The following is a 21,727-nucleotide window of genomic DNA, read 5'->3' as shown; positions in this document are numbered from 1 at the left end:
CTTGACCTTGGCAAGTGTCTAAGGATCAGTGTCTTTAACAGTAAGGTGAGTGTGACATTAATACCACCTCATAGAGTTGCTGTCAAGATTAAAGGACAAAAAGTGTGCAATTCCCAGCAAAAAGTATTCAGTAAAAGCCAGTCGTTATTTTAAATATGTAAGAAATGTGGGTCAATATAAAAAGACTGACAAAGACTGCCTCAAATTTACAGGCCCGTATTTATAGTTTCAGGAAATATTATGAGTGATTTGTCTCCCACATTTTGTCTAGTATCATTGCAATAAAACCTGTGAAGTCACAGGTGACACAGAAAGTCAAGAAATAGTTCATCCAAGGAAGCACAGAATGACGGGCTGGTTCTGTTTGCTCTCTCCTCAGCGGTGTTTGGCCAGCGCTTGGATGAGACTGTGGCCTATGAACAGAAATTCGGCCCCCATCTGGTGCCCATCCTGGTGGAGAAATGTGCAGAGTTCATCCTGGAGCATGGCCGGAATGAAGAGGGCATCTTCCGTCTGCCTGGGCAGGACAACCTGGTGAAGCAGCTGAGAGATGCCTTTGATGCTGGGGAGCGGCCCTCCTTTGACAGGTACATTGCCCTGCTGCAGTGTCCCACCTCTGCCCTCCCCTCTGCCTCGCTTGGCTGGGAGGGCCTCTCCATTCCAGTTGAGCTATGGGACTTGCATAGACACTTCTAAGAGCCCTGGCTTGCAACAGAAAGAGCCTTGTTTTGCTCATGATTGGGATTTTGGGAGACTGGAGCACAGTTAGGAGAGTATGCAGATAGTTTATGTGACAGATCATGTGAACCACAACTGGAATCCTGCTGGGCAGATTCAGGTGATGTTTAGGGCACAGGAGAAGGGGTCGTGCAGAGGAGGGGAGAAAGATGGGACCTAACCTGAGGCCCACCCTTCAGGACAGATGAGGAACATGGAAGAGTGGAGCTGGCTGTACAAACACTTGGTGTGGTGGAGAATGCACCAGATCCATATCCAAGGGCACCAGCGACTTTCGTTAGCATTCCAGAAGTGGCTATAACCAGGACTTCTTGTTAGTTTCCAAGATCACAGTACCACGTGATTCTGACTCAGTTCTGAGCCCTTTTGCAGGAGCATATCCTGATATCTTGGCAGCCTGGCGTTCCTAAGTCTTCTGTGTGGAGGTCTCCCAGCCCTGTTTGGGGCATATGAGGCATAGTGACATTTCCTCCCACCACCCGCTTCCTCCCCACCTTCTCCAGTCACTCAGCTGAGGTTTCCTTCTCTGCCACACTCAGCTAGTAAAATCCCCACCTGATGTTGTGCAGTCTCTTCCCCAGTTGCCTGCGTGAACTTGTCCTGCTGGCATAAGTTTGACTGCTATTTCCAAATTAGGAGCCCATAAACCAAGGTTTAGTAAGATGGGCCTGAACTCTATCCAGTTTCCAAAAACGAAAGTTGCCAAGCTTATTTTGGACAATGGGGTTGGGTTGATTCTGAGAAAATTGTGAAGACCTAAGTGTCATCTTGTGTAGAAGCTCCCTCACCCCTCACTCTAATCACCAGCGCTGCCTGTTTTTCCTCCAAAGCTTCTCTGGGATCTATTTGTTTCTCTCCATGCTTATGGCCACGGTTGTAGTTTGGACGACCACAGGGGTGTCTTTCCTCCCCTTAATACGTAATAAGCTAATTTCCCACAGGTGCTATATTTTAGCACCCTAGGAAGCAAGCGATGGGGTTCTTATTGGAACAACAGCCCATTATGGGCATCAAACACGGGGACTTTCAGCAGCACCATCAACTGCGTTTTGATATCAGGCGCTTGTTCCATTGTGCTCACCACCTTTATATTCAGTTTCTTTTTATGTTTTTGGTTAGCCTTGGCCTGGTGAAAGATACAGGGGGGTTGTTGCTAGAGCAATGCCATACAATGTGCCAAAAGGAATAGAGGTGATTGCTAGGATTTGCCAAATAACTGCCTTAGGCTCTAGCCTATGCACTATAGAGTAGGCGTGGGTGTTGGTGTGGGAATTTTTGATTATTTTGAAATATTCGGGACTGGAAGGAGGAAAATTACCTTACCTTGTGACATCTCCACACCTAGAAGTGAGGGGTAGAGTTTACACATCCAGAAATAGGAAGGGTCATTGGGGGCTTTTCAGGGGCTTCGCAGGGGCAACTCTTAGGTCCACAAAACCCTTGAGAGGACAAGTCTGATTTGGGAGGTGTGACTGGCTCTTATTTGATTCTTATTATTTAGTTACATTTGAGCATATTTAGGAGAGACCCGGTCTTCTCTCTCCTATTCCACTCACGATTCTGAAAACCCTCTTTTTCCCCTTTTCCTGCCCTCTCTCCACCTCCTTTTAGACTCCCTCACTTCTCATTCCATGGTGTGTTTTGGTGTTGAGGGCTGTGCCCTGCAAGGGACAGAGCATAGAATGCCGGACGCATAGGACAGGGAAAGGAGGGGAGGGCTTACAGGGATCAGCTTGACTTTGGAATCATAGAATTGACAAAGCCAGTAACTCAAGAGAGGTCAACAAAACTGGCAAATTAACTCTGAAGTGAAAGTGACCAGTGTTAGATGATTTCCTGAGAGTGAATCTGGCCTGGGAGTGGGAGAGGAAGAGACCAGCCTTGAGACAGTGTTAACCTGAATTGTGTGTGGGGGTTGAGAAGGGGGGCGGTGTGAAAGGGGGTGGAAAGAGGGCAGGAAAGGGGGAAAGGGAGGGTTTTCAGAGTCACGAGCAGACCAGGAGACAGAAGCTACGGTTGTAACTTTTTCTGCCTCCTATAAAAGGAATTGTAGGAGTCAGTGGGTGGAAGAAGGGGTATTTGGAGAGCAAGGAGCCCCCTCCTGGTGTCCCCAACTTCACGGCTGTGGGAACTCACCCAGATCCTCTGCATTGGTTGTGTGCTGAGATGCTCCATTACCTCACTAGAATGAAGGTGATGCCCCAAGATGCCCCCATTACCTCCTAGAATGAAGGTGAGCAAAGGAGCTGTTTGGTGAGACTAGTGCAGGTCTATCTGGTCTCCTTAGACACAAAAATGTGAACTTTAAAATCTCCTTGCCAAGTTTCTACCAGGATGGACACTGCCTTGCTACAAAGCCAACACACTTCTCACCCCTATGTGTCTGTGAGAAATGCACCTACAGACATGCCACATTACAAGCATCAATGCCTCCAGGGAAGGGCTGGCAGAACCATCTGAGGAGTCTTGGGTAATGCCTAGTGCATCAGTTGTTGAACCCAGAAGCCACCTGGCTCCTGACCTGCTCTTAGCCCTTGATTTAAAAAAAAAAAGAATCATTTAAGGTGTTCTGTTGGGTTAGAGGAACAGCAAACTCCGAAAAAAATAATGTTACAAATTTAGACCATAAAATAGACGTCTGAGTTAGCCCTAGTACAATGGGGTGCCCACAGTAAAACAAAAATTTATAGAAATAATTGTATAAGTTCCATGGTGTTGCGTGCTAAAAAGGAAACTCAATACTATGAAAATTTAGAACAGGGGCTTTTCACATGGTCTGGTGTATTTAGGGAGGTCCCCAAGAAAATGACATTTAAGCTGAGACCCAATAAACAAGAATGAGGAGTTAGCTAGGCCCAGCAGTGGGCATGGCTTGTCAGGTTTATTTTTGGTGAAATGAACTGGGAAGCTTTCTATAAGTTTCAGTGTTGTAAGATGATTTATATAGCTAATTGTGTTCTTTTATTATTACTTTGAAGTATCCATGCTGTAGCTATATTTATAACCCCTTTCTCTTTTCTAATGATGGATGTTTTTGCTGTCTAAATTTCTCCTGATTAAACTGTCTAGGTGTCTTTTTTATTGTTGTTGTCACTCTTCAAAAGATTCAGTTTCTTTTTTTTTTTTTTTGCCCGAGACCAAGTCTCACTTTGTCACCCAGGCTAGAGTGCAGTGGTGTGATCTTGGCTCACTGCAACCTCCGCCTCCTTGGTTCAAGTTATTCTCCTGCCTCAGCCTCCTGAGTAGCTGGGATTACAGGCACCTGCCACCAGGCCCAGCTAATTTTTGTATTTTTAGTAGAGACAGCGTTTTGCCATGTTGGCCAGGCTAGTCTTGAACTCCCGACCTCAAGTGATCCACCCACCTCGGCCTCCCAAAGTGCTGGGACTACAGACGTAAGCCACTGTTCCCAGCCAGGATCCAGTTTCTTGACTTACCATTTATGCTGTTTTTTCCATTTCAAACTCTGTTTTCTTCACTCATTCCGTTGGTGTGTTTTGGTGTTCAGGGCTGTGCCCTAGAGTGGGCAGAGCATAGAATCTGGAGGCATAGGGCAGTGAAAGGAGGGGAGGGGCTTACAAGCATCAGCGTGACTTTAGGAGAATAGGTTTGAAGGGATTTGGAAGACTGGTTGGATGGGGGTGAAGGAGAGGTCCCAATCAAATGGGAGTCCCAGGATGCTGATAGAGACAAATGGATGGATTGCAGTGTAGGGACTTTAGGAGGATGCAACTTTTGGACTTTGGGAGAATTCTGCTCCTGCAAATTGTCAGCTGACTGTCTTGCTGCCACTTTCTCAGGAACTTCTCATAACATATTTTGACAAAAGTACTTTTCCTAGCCTGGCTTTGCCTCGGGTATTTTTGGGCAGTGACTCAGCAGGGAAGGATTCTCCAGAATCCCCATGTTAAATGAACGGTTCCTACCCCAGATTTCCTGAGGTCAGCCATGGAGCATAGAGCGGGCTCTGTGCCAGCCCGTGTTCTCCTATGAGGTACAGTTCACAGGCTGCAAAGAGGGGAGCCTTTTCAGAAGACAGCTCCACAAACTGGTTGTCAAAACCAAAATAAAATGCACACAGAGCACCAATACAGAGCTTTACAATCAAGCCCAGTGTTGCCTCAGATGCCTCCCTTCTCCTCCTCTTGTCCAGATCCACCCCTCCCCTCCCTCCTAGGACCAGGAGACATGTCCTCCAGCCTATTCTATATTTCTCATCACTGAAATCAAGGACATTCCAAGGTTATTCTGGACCTCTTGTCACATCACAGCTTTTCACAGTGCTACCGAGGCTGCTACCTAAGAATGCCAGGTTTTATCAATATGAAATAAACAAACATTTCTTCAATAATCCACTTCAGGAATATGGTAGCGAATCTTATTTTCTCTTGCAGCATTGCAGAATCAATGCAACTGCCTTGTAAGCCAGGGGTCAACAAACTTTTCTTAATGGGCCACATATTAAATATTTAGGCTTTGCAGGCCAGATGGTCTTTACCGCAACTATAATACTCTGCTCAGCACATAAATTAACAAGTGTGGTGGTGTTATTCTATAATTTTACTTACGGATGCTGACATCTGAATTTCCTACAATTTTTACATCATGACACACTCTTCTTCTTGTGAGTGTTTTTTTCCCCCAGCTATTTAAAAATGTAAAAATAATTCTTAGCTCCCACGCTGTACAAACAGAGGTAGTGGGACAGATTTGGCTCCTGGCCCATGACTTACTAAGCCCTCCTGTAAATGGAGAAGCCGAACTGAAGAGCCATGCCTCTTTCAGTCAGTCAGGCCCATGGCGAGGCCTCCTCTCCTCATGCTCCAGGCTGACACACAGGCTGCCTGCCTCATGCCTTAACTCCTCACTGCCTTTCAGAGCTCATCTGGGGTACTCTTTCATCTGAGAAGTCATCTACGTGTTCCCATCTCTGCTTTGGGTGTTCTTTTTCCACACTTCCATAGGATCCTGAGTCTTGGGCTTCCCATATCATGGCATTAACCACACAGTATTGTAAGGACCTTATAATGCTTGAGTCTCCACAGCTTTGTGACTCGATGGGGCCAGGGCTCCATCCCTGGACTGGATGGCTACTGATGTCTTTGGGATTGGCGACTGAAATCCCAGTGCTTGACAAGTATCTTGCAGTATCTTGCACCTAATAGGTTTTCTCAATGCTTATTGATTGAGTGAATTATTGAGCAAATACGTGAGTGAACCTCAGAACTATTTTAAGCACTCTGGAAGATTAAAGAGATGAATGGACCAAGGATATAAAGGAGTTAACATAAGCAATATTAGAGACTAATTAGACAATGCTAATTGAGAGGCATTAAAATGACTTGAAGAAAGAAGAAAGCAATAAAGATGAAAATCATTAAGGAAGGTTTGGTAAAAATGTAGACCTTGAACTTACCTTTGAGGTAGTTGGGTGGAAGAGATGGAGGAACATGTGTTCAGCATTGTTGTTCCAGAAGGGTGAATTAGCAACAATGTTTTAGTCTGATTCTTCTTTATCAGACTCTACTCCTCTGCAAAATTTCCCTTTGTAATTTATGGTTCTAGTCACTGAATCATCAGGATGGAAGTGACGAACATCCTAAGGTTTTTCTTTCAAAGAGGTTTCAAAGAGCATTGCTTCTTTTATTCCAGAGACACAGATGTGCACACTGTGGCTTCCCTGCTAAAGCTCTACCTACGAGACCTCCCAGAGCCCGTGGTTCCCTGGAGCCAGTACGAAGGGTTCCTGCTCTGTGGACAGCTCACGAATGCGGACGAGGCAAAGGTTTGCATCTTAGAGTTAGTTGTCCTGCTTTAGAAGAAAGTGATTGGTTTTCTGGACACTATTCCAGTAGACAACAGTGGGTCAAGGGGCCCATACTTTTTGGTAAGATAGTCAAAATGCAACTTCCTCAGCAACAAAAGGCATATGAACTCAATCATGATGACTGGCAAACCACAGCCTTCATGAGATGTAATAATCCAGTAAAGAATTGGACCATAATCAAATACTGCTGGGTCACATTAAAAGTAGGGAGAAAAGGAGGATACATCGGAGGAGGGTTTTAAGCCCGATGGCCTTGCTGAGACTTGCTGGGACACAACCACAGGCTGGAAGGCAGGTGCGAGGTCACATAGTTCAAGCTCCACAGCAACTTGAGTGTCAGGTGTGGTCATCCAAGGAATGCATGTCCCAGGGAGAAGAAGGATAGGGAAGGTTTTTTGATTGTTGTTCTTTTTAGCCATAGCTGCCTGTAGGGTCTGTAACCACCATCTGTAATATGCTTGTGAGAGTGCACAAGTTCACCAGCAGGATTTTTGATCCTGTGTAAGTTATTTCTAGAGAGGCCTTGTAGTCAACAGGGATCACACTGTATTCATGTTATTGTAATCAACCAACCAACCAACCAAAGAAACTGATGAAACCCAACCAACAACAATAAACCTCGATGATTTTTAAACAAGATTTTCAAATCCAAGTGATCCATGAAGAAGTTTATGTTTCTATCAATGACTATGTTAAAAGCCCTCTCTGGCAAAGTGGTGCACAGAAAAATCTATAACGAAGACCTAGATTTAACTTTGATTTTTCCATTATACAGATTGTACATCTTTTATAAGACTCAGTTTATTTACTTAGACCGATAGACCTTTCTATGGTAATGGAACTTTTATATATCTGCACCTTTCAATATGGTAACCACCAGCCACACATGGCTATTGAGCATCTAAAATGTGGCTACTGCACCTGGGAAGCCAAATTCCTAATTTTATTTAATTTTGATTTAAATTTAAGTAACTACATGTGGCAAGTAACTGCTATATTGAACAGCACAAACTTAGATAATTTTCATGATAATATCATACCATGCCTAGGATTTTTTTTTTTTTTTTTTTTTTTTTTTTTTTTTTTTTGAGACGGAGTCTGGCTCTGTCGCCCAGGCTGGAGTGCAGTGGCCAGATCTCTGCTCACTGCAAGCTCCGCCTCCCGGGTTCGCGCAATTCTCCTGCCTCAGCCTCCCGAGCAGCTGGGACTACAGGCGCCCGCCACCTTGCCCGGCTTATTTTTTTTTGTATTTTTAGTAGAGACGGGGTTTCACCGTGTTAGCCAGGATGGTCTCGATCTCCTGACCTCGTGATCCGCCCGTCTCGGCCTCCCAAAGTGCTGGGATTACAGGCTTGAGCCACTGCGCCCGGCCTGCCTAGGATTGTTTTGAGGACCCAGGGATATGATACTGGTGGGTGACTTTAACATTTTTTTCAATATAAGGGAAGGTTTATTATCTTCCATACTTCAGAATGTATGAGATAGCCTGCTTCATAGAATATATTTATTTAAAATGAATGAAGAAATAGCACCCTAGCCCTGTAAGAAAACACAGCTGTGAGAACTTCCATCCCTGACTGAGGATGGGGGGAGCATCATGATTTGAATAGATCCTGACATAAGAGAAAAGCTGACTTTATATTTCAGGAAAGGAAGAGAACAATAATGATGTGGCTAACATGATACAGGTTTTATAGCTCTTTTCCAGACAAAAATTAGATTGCACGGATCTGAGGCACGATATTTTGTGCATAACTTAAGAATTTTATTGGGGGAGGGAGAAGGGGATATGAAAAGTCTTAACTTATACTGGTGTGTCTGCTCACTATTGTGAAAGTAATAAAATTTTATGGAATAATGTTTAAAAGGCAGCTAAAAAGATAAATGTTTCAGATTGCATCTCACCCCTGGGTTCTGGGGAAAGCAAAGGAAGCACCTAGATGCCGTTCTGACAGTAAGATTCCCACCCCTGCACTCACTTTAGACTTGCATTTCCCAGCTTTTCTCAACCTCAGCATCTCTGAGAGTTTCCACATCTGTGGCAATGCATGTCTACACACAGGGACCAACGTCCTTCTCACTGGTGAAAACATGGCAGAGGTGGCAGCTAGGAGGGGTGAGTCTGTAGCAACCTTTGCAATGAATTTACTTGACTCAACTGACAAAGGGATCTTAGCATGAAGCTGACGCTACGCTAAGAAGGTCAACATCTACAGAAGCTGCTCCGTGTAGGCTGACAAGGCTGGAGGGTGCGTTTTCTGCAGGAGAGCCGCTCAGGTTTGAGGAGTGCCTGCATACCACATGTGAATTGTGTACTCTCTCTATTTTTTTTTTTTTTTTTTTTTGAGATTGAGTTTTGCTCTTTCACTCAGGCTGGAGTGCAGTGGCGCGTTCTCCGGTCACTGCAATCTCTGCCTTCTGGTTTCAAGCAATTCTCCTGCCTCAGCCTCCCGAGTAGCTTAGATTACAGGTGCACGTCACCATGTCCGGCTAGTGAATTGTGTACTCTCACAAGCACCATGTTGCATATGGTGACTACAGACCCTACAGGCAGCTGTGGTTGAAAAGAACACGGAAAAGCTCGCTGTCCCTCTTCTCTTTGGCTCGTGCATTCCTGGTAGACCTTGTCTGACATCCATGGTCATCCATTGCAGAGCTTGAACAGTCTGACCTTGCACCGTCCTCCAGCCTGGTCTGCCTGTCTCTGTGAGCCAGCAGGTCTCAGCTAGGCCATAGTGCTTGAAATCCTTCTCAGAAGAATCCTCCATTTCTCACCAGTCTTAAAGTGATTCTGAGATATCTTATTGTGGTCTTATTCTTTATTGGATTGTTACATCTCAAGCATTCTTAAGCAAACAATTAACGTATGAGTTGTTCAACAGTCCTTCCTTAGAGTAGCTCACAGTCAAAGGTGGGGTGCAGTGTCATAGTTACAGATAAATAAAAAGTATACATAACAAAAACTGGCCGGGCGCGGTGGCTCAAGCCTGTAATCCCAGCACTTTGGGAGGCTAAGACGGGAGGATCACGAGGTCAGGAGATCGAGACCATCCTGGCTAACACGGTGAAACCCTGTCTCTACTAAAAAATACAAAAAACTAGCTGGGCAAGGTGGCGGACGCCTGTAGTCCCAGCTACTCGGGAGGCTGAGGCAGGAGAATGGAGTGAATCCGGGGGGCGGAGGTCAGAGTGAGCTGAGATCCGGCCACTGCACTCCAGCCTGGGTGACAGCGGGAGACTCCTTGTCAAAAAAAAAAAAAAACAAAAAACAAAAAAAAACAAAACAAAAAAAAACAAAAAAAACTATGACCCTTTTTAAAAAATTATAAGAGAATTTAGAGTTATTTCCAATTTTTTTTTAAACCCACAAAACTACAGGGACAGGAATGACTGCCAAAGTGTTGTTTCTTCACAGATACACCAATTCTGTTCCAGGGTCTCCTTGCTGGCATGTGGGCAGGCTCATTTACTGGTAAATGATTTACTGGTGTAAATCTCTTCCCAGGCTCAGCAGGAGTTGATGAAGCAGCTCTCCATCCTTCCTCGTGACAACTATAGTCTCCTGAGCTACATCTGCAGGTGAGAGGCCCCCTGGTATCAACTCTACAGTTTTCAACCCCATCGGAAAGAAGCTCCTAGTTAGAAGAGGAGGGACCACCTCTGTGAACACAGAGATTCTGGTCCAGCACTTTGGAAGATCAGCTGTATTCACGTAGCACTGAAGTAGCTTCCTGTATAATTTCAAGGATTCTGAAAACCTGGTTGACCCAAAAAATGAACGTGCTCCCCGCTTTAGGCCTGCCTCAGCACTGCTCAGAGTCCTGGGACATGCAAGAGAACCCAGAATCCCTATAATGATTCTAGAATGATCTCCCATCTTTGTGACTTTGAGCCATAGCCTAGCTCCAGGGAAACATTCATTCTGGGCCACGCTGGTTATTTTCCTTCAGGCCTTTCTGGGGATCTGCTGTGCACCACCCCTGTGGCAACTCTAGCTGTGGATTGACCCAGATCTGGCTGGGCTGGGCTGGGAACTGGGATCTTCATCCCAGACTGATCTGAATTTTGTCTTTTATTTTTAAAAAGTAATTTGTTGTAGTTCCTAGATAATAAAAGTCATACTTGCTTGACTTGGAAACGAGGAAGATACAGCAAACGGTAAACGAGAAATAAAAAGGACCCACAATCCCTTCACCAGCAATAAGTACTGTTAACACTCAGGCATTTTCCCATCTGGGTGTTTTCTCTCCATGATAGATCTTTTCACACCTTAATATAAATATAGGGGAATAATATTTTATTCTAAATCAAAATTATATAAAGGATTATATCCTGCTTTTTTGGTTTAATGTTTTATTATGAGCATTTCTCTATGTCATAAAATTGGATTATGAATAACTTCGTAATATTTCATAATGTTTCATCATTTGGACACATCACCATTTATTTAATAATTGCTCTGTATTTGAAATTGTGTTGCTTCATTCTATCCATTTTTAAATGGTTTTTAGAGAGTGTATTTAGAAATTCCCTATTTTTACAGTGAATCTGAGAGCTTTGTGCCTCAAAAGGGGTAGAATTTTAGCAAAAATTCAGTATCGGTTATGGAGCACCTGCTGAGAATTAGCAATGCTTGTGTTCTAATCAGAGGATGAGAACAAGGAGGCACCATGGATTCCCTGGCCCTGAAATCTTCTTACCAATAAAGTTTTCCTCTCTGGAGACTTGGGTGGGATGGGTGCTGAGAGCTGGGAGATAAGCCTATCAGGGCAAGACATGGGTATGGTCAGATACCCATTTTACCTTTTCTAGTCCATTCTGAGGTCCTGGAAGTGGATCTTGTCTCTTGCTTATGTGATTCCACCCACCTCCCACAACCCCCACCCCAGCAGCTGGGCAGGAACCCCCTGGTTTCTCTTCCTTCCTTGGTCTTGGGTCTTTCAGGATGAGGCTAAATTCTTGTGGGCAGAGCAGGCTGGTCTCATTCCTGAGACTGGGAGGAAAGCGTTAGATCCATCCCTGAGTTCTCGCTGGAACCCTGTAGTGCTTCCTCCTGGCTACTTCCTGCTTTCTACCGTGGGATTTCTTGGCTGCCTGCAGGTTCCTACATGAAATACAGCTGAACTGTGCTGTTAACAAGATGAGCGTGGACAACCTGGCTACTGTGATTGGTGTGAATCTTATCAGGTCGAAGGTCGAAGACCCTGCCGTGATCATGAGAGGTATGGCTGGTCGCATAGTGAAAGCAGGTACACAGGAAGTAACAATTACAACACTCCCCCTGATATTTGTGCACTGCTCTGCAGTTTGCCAAGCATTTTCAGCTGGTTATCTATCTCATCTGAATCATACAATAGCCTTGTGAGGTAGGCAGGGCAGGAATTGTGTCTATTTTTCAGATCACAACAAAGGACAGAGGTCAAGGGTTTGCCCAATGGTCCCACAGTACAGTAGACTAGCACAAAAATAGCTAGCCAGTGTTTCTTAGTCTTTTATTACTTTTACATACCCTAAGCCAGATTGAGCAAGCAGGTTTCATTTTATTTTATTTTTATTTATTTATTGAGTTGGAGCCTCACTCTGTTGCCTAGGCTGGAGTGCAGTGGTGCGACCTTAGCCCACTGTAACCTCTGCCTCCCGGGTTCAAGTGATTCTCCTGCCTCAGCCTCTCAAGTAGCTGGGACTACAGGCATAGACCACCACACCCAGATAATTTTTGTAATTTTAGTAGAGACAGAGTTTCACCATGTTGGCCAGGCTGGTCTCAAGCTCCTGACCTCAAGTGATCTTCCCGCCTTGGCCTCCCAAAGTGCTGAGATTACAGGTGTGAGCCACCGTGCCCAGCCACGTTTCATTTTATGAGCCAGCCCACAAAAAGGCTGCTTATAAAGCTGTGCTGTGCAGGCTTCTGAAGCTGTGTCCTGACACAGAGTACTGATATCTGCCATGGGCGTGGGGGCAGAAAGCCTGGCACATATTTGCTGTGTGTCTGATAAGAAACCATAGATCATATTGAGGACCACATCAGGAGAGAAAGATGTCTTTATTTTCTCTGCTGTTTTATTGCCTACTTTCCTGATCAAAAACTAATCCAGTGGACTATTGGCTCCCTCTGAAACAGCTCCCTCTTTCATTCTACTCCCATGTCCTTCTATTCCATCCCTTTCAACATAATCTCCAACTCCAAGCAATTAAAAAGGGTCTTTTGAGAAGAAAAATGAGGCCCTTCTGGGCCTTGTAGTTTTAGAACTGAGTTTGGAGACATCCACGGGTGGGGATCCTTGAGGACTAACTACCTGCCTCCTACACTACACTATAGATCTTTTTCTTCTTTCTTTCAGGGACTCCTCAGATCCAAAGAGTGATGACTATGATGATCAGAGACCATGAAGTCCTCTTCCCCAAGTCCAAGGATATACCCCTATCACCTCCTGCCCAGAAAAACGACCCCAAGAAAGCTCCAGTGGCCCGAAGCTCTGTGGGCTGGGATGCCACTGAAGACCTCCGAATTTCTAGGACAGACAGCTTCAGTAGCATGGTAAGGCACAGAGAACCTTTCTGCTTCCATTGGGTTCTTCCTTTAGTCCAGGCCATCCCACGTAAGGTCCGCTCTGGGATGGCAATTTGGGGAGTTTTAGGTGATGCAGTGTCAGTGGGCACAGCTGGTACAGACTCATCTGAACATACCTTGAAAGCCTGGCCTCTTTCCAAATCTAGTTTCTACTGGCATCTTTGAGGGGGGTGAGTGACAAGTGTGCCAGTCGCCCAATAACTGAGCAATGAGGGTCCTCACTGAAGCCCACTCTAAAAGAAAGGCTCAAATACAGTCCAGAGAAGTTCAATGGGAAAAAATGTATACCACATTGTAAATGTTTTGGTGGGAATTGTTGAAAATTCCGGGTGAATGTCCAGAGAAAACTGGTTTCCTGCTAACCCATGAAACGTGATTCCTTTCTCAGAGTATGTCATGTGTTTGTGTAATATTTCTCATTCCTCGATAAGCAGTCTCAGCCATGTCAGCCCCCACGTTTGTGCTGAAGGGTTGAAACTCACGTTCCCAATGTCCAAAAGCTCTGCTGACTCTGAAATGTAGACTATGTGAGGGCAATAATTTACAAAGGTCAAATATTTTTATATATTTATAGGAACAAATAGTTTTACAAAGAACATGTGGACTTTATATAGTAGCTTGATCTTTATGTGTGGCCAAAAAATGGATTTCAGATTTCTAGTTGACCAGATGATTCAAGTTACCTACAGTACTGTTAACCCTGAAGATTTGTTTAAAAGGCAGGTAGTGGGTGGTAGTTGTGATTTTTCTTAGGATAGGTCTTTCTGGATGCAATGCATTCTACTAACACTCTAAAACTAAAATAAAATTTAAAAACGCTCATACTTCATGTAACAAGATCATCCCACAGTCCTTGAGAATAGCTATTATTGTACTCATTTAATAAGCTTCTGCCATTTATTGATTTCTGTGGGTAGGCACTATGCTGGGAAATTTACACTGCTCACCTCTAGAGTCCTCATGTTACATAACATTGTAAGGCAGAATTTGTCATTCGTATTGTGTTACTGAGGAGCAGAAACTCAGAGAGGTTGAGAAGCTGGCCCAGTGTAGTAGCACTAGCTTGTTATAGAGGAGGACTCAGATCCAGTTCTCCCTTCAGGACCCAGGTGCCTCTAACTCCAGGTGGGGTTTCTGAAGCAAGTGATTGGCTACAAAGGTAAAGGGAGGGCTTGAACCCGATTGTCTGATTTTATGTTTAGGTCTCACTTGATCTTAGCCAAAAGGCCAACAAGTGATTGATTTTATGTTTAGGTCTCATATTCTGTCTCCTTTTTCTTTATAATTTCATTAAAAATATATATAAGCACATAGTTCAAGTAATCAAAAAGATAGGAAAAGGTATACGTTGAGAAGTTCTGCTCCCTCCCACCCACCCCATCCCTCTCTGCCTTAGTTTCTTATTTATCCTTCCAATGTTCCTTTATGAAAATATAAGAAGACATGAGTATAAATTATTTACCTCTTTTTTTACACAAAATGTATTATAATTCTCTCTCTCTCTACAGTCACACACATACACATACAGTCATACACACACTCTTACACACAACTCTGTATCTTGCATTTTTGTACTTAGCAGTGTATCCTGGAGACTTTTTCATGTCAATACATAGACAGCTACCTCATATGACCTCATGTTTTCGGGAGGTGTATTGTGTCCCATTCTGTAGATGTACCAGTCCCTACAGATGAACAGACTGCCTTCGGTTCTTTTCTTTTCTTTTTCTTTTTTCTTTTTTTTTTTTTTTTGAGACAGGGTCTCACTTTACTGCCTAAGCTGGAGTGCAGTGGTATGATCACAATTTACTGCAGCTTTGACCTCCTGCTGAGGCAATCCTTCGGCCTTAGTTTCCCAAGTAGCTGGGACTACAGGTGCATACTACCATGCTGGGCTAATTTTTTTGGCATATTTTTTGTAGAGACAGGGTTTCACCATGTAGCCCAAACTGGCCTCAAACTCCTGAGCTCAAGCGATCCACCCTCCTCAGCCTCCCAAAGTGCTGGGATTACAGGTGTCAGCCACTGCACCCAGCCTTTCAGTTCTTCATATTACAAACAAAGCTGTAATAAATAACCTTGGGACCTCCTTTTGTACTCAGGTAGATGTATTTCTCAAATAAATTTTCAGAAGTGGGCTTGATGGGTCAGAAGGTAAATAGATTTGATTGTGTGATTTTGAAACAAATTATTGGAGTTTGTGTCTTTTTACACTTCCAGAAGCAATGCATGAAAGAGCTGTTTTCCTACAGTTTCACCAACAGAGTGTGTTGTCAAATTTTGGGGATTTGCTCATCTAATAAGTGAGAACTGGCATTTCAGTAATTTTAATTTTAATTTGAGTTTCTCTTATTATTAGAGAGGCTGAACATCTTTTCTTATGTACAAGGACTAGCTTCATTTTTTCCTCTGTGAACGGCCTGATCTTGCCCTTTGCCCATAATTATATTGCTTGTTGATCTCTTCCGTCACAACTTTTATGAAGTTTATCTATTAAGGAGAGTAACCAATTGTCTGATATGCATAGCAAATATTTTTTGCCAGTTTTTTTTTTGGTTTGGTATGTGGTGATTTGTTACTTTGTTTTTATTTTTGTTCTTTTTAATTTTTTAAGTTATGGAAATCAAAAGGTCAAATTTATCAATCTTTTATGGCTTCCGGGTTTTTAGTCATAGTTACAGAGACCACCCATTCTAAGATTACATAAGGATCCTACTTTAGGACTCTTTAACCACAAACAAACACTTGATTTTGGTGAGCACTTCCTCTCTAGAACATAGTTCCTTTAGTGCAATATCCTTTTGGAAAAAAATGCCAGTGCAGATAATCAACTAATGTGATACATTAAGAATTTCATAGGTATGCTCCCAGGGAACATTTGTTTTGGGGTCTCTAATCCTTACCTTGGGAGCATGACACACAGAGGTGAAAACCCATGTGACATCCATGTCTGTTTCTTTTCTAGACAAGCGACTCTGATACAACCAGCCCCACCGGACAGCAGCCAAGCGATGGATTTCTGGAGGACAGCAGCAAAGTACCCAGGGAGAAGCCAGGAGATTGGAAGATGCAGCCTCGTAAAAGGACTCAAACACTCCCTAACCGGAAATGTTTCTTGACATCAGCTTTTCAAGGTGCCAACAGCAGCAAAATGGAGATCTTTAAAAATGAATTCTGGTCGCCTTCCTCAGAGGCTAAGGCAGGGGAAGGGCACAGGAGAACGATGTCTCAAGACTTGCACCAACTTTCTGACTCCCAGCGGACTTCCACCTACGATAATGTCCCTTCCCTGCCAGGGTCCCCTCGGGAGGAAGCCAGTGCTCTCTCTTCACAAGCCTGTGACTCCAAGGGAGATACTCTTGCCAGTCCGAACTCTGAAACTGGGCCTGGAAAAAAGAACTCTGGAGAAGAAGAACTTGATTCTTTGCAGAGGACGGTCCAAGAGCTACGAAAGGAAATAGAAACACAGAAGCAAATGTATGAGGAACAGATTAAAAAGTAAGTCAGACAGAGGGGCACTGAGAGGCACTTGGCTTCCATCTTTGGAGATAAGAGGGATTGTTCCCACCCGCCAGAGAAATCACATCATAGAGCTTCAGTTTGGGGAAGACAGTAATCTATAGCAGGTCTAGGAAGGAAAGAGTAAAGGGAACAATGAGATGACTAAATTGGTGAACACTCTAAACTTTAGACTAGATTTAGGAAATGTCAATATCTAGCTTAAGTAGCTTAATCAATAATCTCCAAACAGTGGTTCTTTAAGAATCAACATGCTTTAATTAATTTAAAGGAAATAATTTTTTTTATGTTAAGGTCATTCGTGGATTCTGCAAACATTCCTCGAGCCCCTCCTCTGTGCCAGGCACATTCTAGTTGTTAGGGTATAGCACTGAACAAGAGACAAAAGTCCCTGCACTTACAGAACTTCTTCTAGTGGGGACAGATGGACAATACAAATATATAATAAAATATATGTTATGTCAGCTGATGGCAAGTGCTGTGGAGAAAAATAAAGTGGGTCAGGAGGTTGGAAAGTTCAAGGAACGGGTTCCGATGTAAAATAGGGGGATCAGGGAAGGCCTCCCTGAGAAGGCAGCAGGTGAGTAAAGGCCTGAAGGAGATGAGGAGCAAGTCAGGTGCGTAGATGGGAGATGACTATGGCCACTGCTGAGGCTGTGAGGTCCCCCATGGCCCCACCCAGCAAGAATGGAAGCCGCCTGAGGTCAGGGAGAGTGATTAGCAGATGAGGGTGGAGAAGTACAGGAGGCCAGGATGCCGTAGGGATTTGTCAGCCACTGGAAAGCCTGAGTCTGGGTGGTTTCAACCTGGTTTATGCTTCATTGGCTCACTGGCTTCCCACTGAGCACCGCCCGCAGGGGGCAAACAGAGGTGGGAGGCCAGTTAGGCAGCTATTGCCTCTGTCACATGCAAATTCCCAAGATCCGTGCACACAATTTGTTCTCTTGGGTAAGTAGAGTATTTTCTTGAAATATTTTTCACACTACTGATTGGCCAGCAAATTCGTTTTCAGGAGAGAAAACCTTGATCCAGTTGTGCCCATATCGGCACTAGTCATGAGGCAGTGAAATGTGAATTCATGGGCTCTTAGATTTATGGCTACGTCTTAGTCCGTGCAGACTCAGGTATCTGAAGGGAAGGCTTCTGTGAGCCTTCATTCATTGTTCCACACAGAGAGCTGCCATCCAGAAGCAAAATGTAGCTTGTTTATCTAAGAACCTGAAACCAATCATTTGTAGAATTAAAGACTTCTGTGACATCTCGGCAGTGATCAAAGCAGTCCCATAGAAAACTCATGCTGCACTCAAACATGAGTATCTTCAACAGGGTAGGAAAAGAACTGGCTGCCACAGAGGTGGCTGCTCCTTCTGAATGGAACAGAGTCCTCTGAATCCACCAGTCGAGGAAGCCTCCCATCCCAGGCTCCTGAGCCCACACAGATTCCACCTCCCACTGGAACCCATGGTCAGGATCTAGCACAGTGCCTTACTTGGAATTTCTTCCAGAACCAGAGGGGTACAGAGAACTTGGAGAAGAAAAGTAGATTTGTAATGAGAGGGTCAGAAGGAATGAGACCAATTTAGCTTTAAGAAGAGATAGGCGGGGTAGGCAAAGTTGTGAAGATGGATTGTTACCCACAGAATAGACCAAAGCCCTTGAAGGTAGAACCCAAGTTTTGGGCTCACATGGGAGCTCAAGTCTCCCTTGTGCAAATGGGCAGGCCATTTGGAGAGAAGGGAGGCACACTCTACAGAATGAAATTCTGAAATAGATTTCCAGTCACACAATCAGCATATGTATACTCATTGCTAAGAGTTAATTCAGCACAGCCTGGCAGGGGGCCACTACATTAGGATTTTGGCCAGTAACGATGAAAATCCTGGCAATTCAGGAATCCCGCAGATTTTTCACCTGGCGTGGGATTCAGAAGAGAGGGTGAGACTGCCAGGATCATGGCTCCCCAAAGGGCAGTTCTCTCTGTTTCTCCAAATCTTGGTCCCCAGGAGATCCTTAATAAGACAGGGTGCTGGTCTGTGCTCTCCATTGACACAGGATGAGGAGGCACTCATGAAAAAGAGGTATGAGAAATCTGGAATTTGGATGGGGCTTCCAGGATTGATACAAGGTGCTATGGGAGTGAATATGTAGATCTATTAGAGCTGATCTCTTCTTTCAAAGACTTTGTTATACGGTTGAAGATACAAAACAAAATGACATGGAAAAAAAAAAAAACAAAACACAATAGATGTCACAAGATGGTGTTAAATGACAAAGGAGGGGCTCAGAAGTGCTGTGGGGATTCAGTTTTCCTGGGACATCTTCATCATCGGGACATAGCTGAGAGATTGGATAAGGGTCTTGTGATTTGAAAAGTAAAATGAACAGCAGGTTGTGAGCAAGGGGGAAGGAAGAGCCTAGAATGAATTGCCATATTCTTTCATTCTTTTCTTTCCTTCCCTGTAGCCTTGAGAAGGAGAATTATGACGTTTGGGCTAAGGTGGTGAGGCTCAATGAAGAGCTGGAGAATGAAAAGAAGAAGTTTGCAGCCCTAGAGATCAGCCTCCGCAACATGGAGCGCTCCCGGGAGGATGTTGAGAAGAGGAACAAGGCCTTGGAAGAAGAAGTCAAGGAATTTGTCAAATCCATGAAGGAACCCAAGACCGAGGCTTAAGGATCCCAGGAGTACTGCAAGGACAGCCCGAGAGAGGCCTAAGTCTGACCCCTTTCTCAGTGCTACCTGATGACGGGGATACAAAATTACTCTCTGAGAGGGAAAGGATATTTTGAGGGAAACATTAAATTTCTCCATAAATAAATGAATAGAGTTTGCAGGAAGGTGAGGGTGAACAGAGATGTGTGTGGACATCTCTGACCGTCCATCGCTGTATTCAAATGGATTTTGTTATTCCACTCCAGTCTCAGGCATGACCATGTCCAACGAAGACATTCAAGGCAGCACGTCTCAGGACCCAGGCAATAGACTGGCCCCAACACAGGCTGAGCTGAGGTGTGATTAATTCTTTGTTTTTTGTGTGGAACAGCTCACCTTGTCAGACAGCCTCAGGGTATCTCTGAGACACAGGGGCAGAAAATGACATTCATCTTTTGAGTCCTCATCCATGGAGTGCTGTGTTTGGGGGGCTACATCTGCTGAAGTGAGAACCCCATTTTTCCACCCCACCATGATGCCCGTTCTCCAGGTCTTCTCCAACTTATTATTAGGCTAAACCAGAACAAGCAACAAACTGTATTTATGCAAGCAAAATTGATGAGAAAATTATATTCAAATAAAGCAAAAATTAAAAAGCAAGGCTATTGCTAATCCATACAGCACCTTTGTGAGAATTAGCACAAGACACTGCTCCCCTGAGGCAGATGGCTTGCTGAGCAGGGCATGGGCTGCATTTCAGTCCCGACTTGCCTTTCAGGGACAGGTGTTTCTATACTTCCTGAGCCCCCATTTCTTCTGTATTTCACACAATTGCTGTGGGGATTACATGAGAAGATACAATCTAGTCCCTACTTGCTTTTTAATTGTGGATGGAGGGCCTGGGAACAAAGGCTTCCTACTATGATACGATTTGTTGTGGGTTTGGACATGAATTGTCATTAAAATAGTTTCTTTTTTCCTGTTTCACCAAAATGCAAATGATTTTACCCTTCAAGGGACAACAGGCACTGGATGATAGGTGGGAGAGGGGCTTTCCCAGTGGACAGTTGATTCTTCCCCTTCTATGTCAAGCCAGCCTGGCAGAGGCCCTGGTCAGGCCCCGGACCTATAAGTAGGTTGGTTGAGTCCTTTTTTGTTGTTACCATTCTAATTAGATGGTCTCCAAGCTCTTTTGACTGGGTACCTCATCAACAGAAAATGTTTGAGCATACACCCCCCCAATATATTTATTTATAAATTATATACATGTACTACTATAGTACTCCATAATGTATATTATAAAACACACAGAACAGGAATTGAATAATAATGAGATAAAAACAAAGATCAATAGATATTCCTAAGTGTGCTTTCAGCTCTGGAGACCCCTGACCCAGTTGCCCAGCAGGTATTACCTGTATCAAATTTACGTCTTTCATCCCATTGCTCCCATAAATGTGCTTGAACTCTTGAAGCCCCATGGCTTAATTAGTGGTTTGGAATCTATGGTTGCCTCAGTGAGAGTTTAGCCTTCCCCAGCACGTGGGCCTCCTCTGTCATTCCTTTTTCTGTCTTCTTCATTCTGGTTAGTCCTGCCTTCCTATGGCCATGACTTATTACCCACAGAGTGAAAGTACAGACGGGAGCATCAGTGTTTCTTGGTCCCACTACTCAAGGCCTGCTCCACCAACGCCAGCCCCTTTGAGGACCAGATTGATGGAGAGGGTGGGCAACTCTTACAGCATTCCCATCTAGGCTTGCTTGCAGAAGATTGAGGGGAAATTCATCTACAACATTCGTAAGAAAAGCAATAAAGTGTTGGGATTCCTGAGCTGTAGGTGTTTTTAAATTACAGAATAGCAAGCACGGAAGCACTTACTGACCACCTGATAGACGTTAGTGAGTGCCTGCATTTCTGCCAGGCACATCTCCTTGTGTTCTCCCACGGATTCCTCACACTGACGCTTTGGGAGCTAAAACAGAGTTGGATATGGAAGCGGCTGCTGTCACAATTTCCAAAGGAAACATTTGTCTGAAGGTACAAAGAGGAGGCTCTCAAGTCTGTTTTGAGGCCCATGTCATTGGACCTTGCTGGGTCCGGAAGCCAGAGTTCATGCTGAGTGGAAGTGCCATGTTTGAATTCCAACTACCTACTGATCTGGCAATGTCTCTCTTTCTATTTTTTTCCACCAGTATTATGAGGCGACAAAGCAGATGTTGGCCTCAGAAGCACTAGACAACCTGCAAGTGTCAATCCCTCTTCACGATCAAGAGCAGAGTCTGGCTCGCTTCAGTTGCCACTATTTGCTCCTGTGCCACCTTGCATACAAGGATAAGACGAGAAACGGGGTTTTCTAGGACCCTGGGACCTTATGAGTGCAAGGCACAAACCCCTTCATCCTGCTGGAAAAGGCTGGGAGGA

General features: G+C 44.3%; 1 protein-coding gene across 9 annotated transcripts in view; it reads left to right on the top strand.

Annotated features, from left to right (window-relative positions):
• The window catches only part of ARHGAP25 (Rho GTPase activating protein 25), a 90,699-nt gene extending 70,734 nt beyond the window's left edge, over window positions 1-19,965 (top strand). For all 9 annotated transcript variants that reach the window (XM_005575698.4, XM_005575696.4, XM_065527007.1 and 6 more), the window contains 7 exons: window positions 380-587; window positions 6,391-6,523; window positions 10,071-10,144; window positions 11,666-11,787; window positions 12,907-13,103; window positions 16,102-16,634; window positions 19,119-19,965. In XM_005575698.4, the coding sequence (XP_005575755.1) occupies window positions 380-587; window positions 6,391-6,523; window positions 10,071-10,144; window positions 11,666-11,787; window positions 12,907-13,103; window positions 16,102-16,634; window positions 19,119-19,326 (1,475 nt within the window). In that variant the 3' untranslated portion in view covers window positions 19,327-19,965. The remainder of the gene's footprint in view (window positions 1-379; window positions 588-6,390; window positions 6,524-10,070; window positions 10,145-11,665; window positions 11,788-12,906; window positions 13,104-16,101; window positions 16,635-19,118) is intronic.
• Window positions 19,966-21,727: the final 1,762 nt, after the last annotated feature.

The sequence above is a fragment of the Macaca fascicularis genome, chromosome 13 (genome assembly GCF_037993035.2).
Source record: "Macaca fascicularis isolate 582-1 chromosome 13, T2T-MFA8v1.1".
NCBI classification, from domain to species: domain Eukaryota; kingdom Metazoa; phylum Chordata; class Mammalia; order Primates; family Cercopithecidae; genus Macaca; species Macaca fascicularis.
The sequence above is the reverse complement of the archived record's forward strand: the minus strand, read 5'-3'. Positions and strand labels throughout refer to the sequence as shown.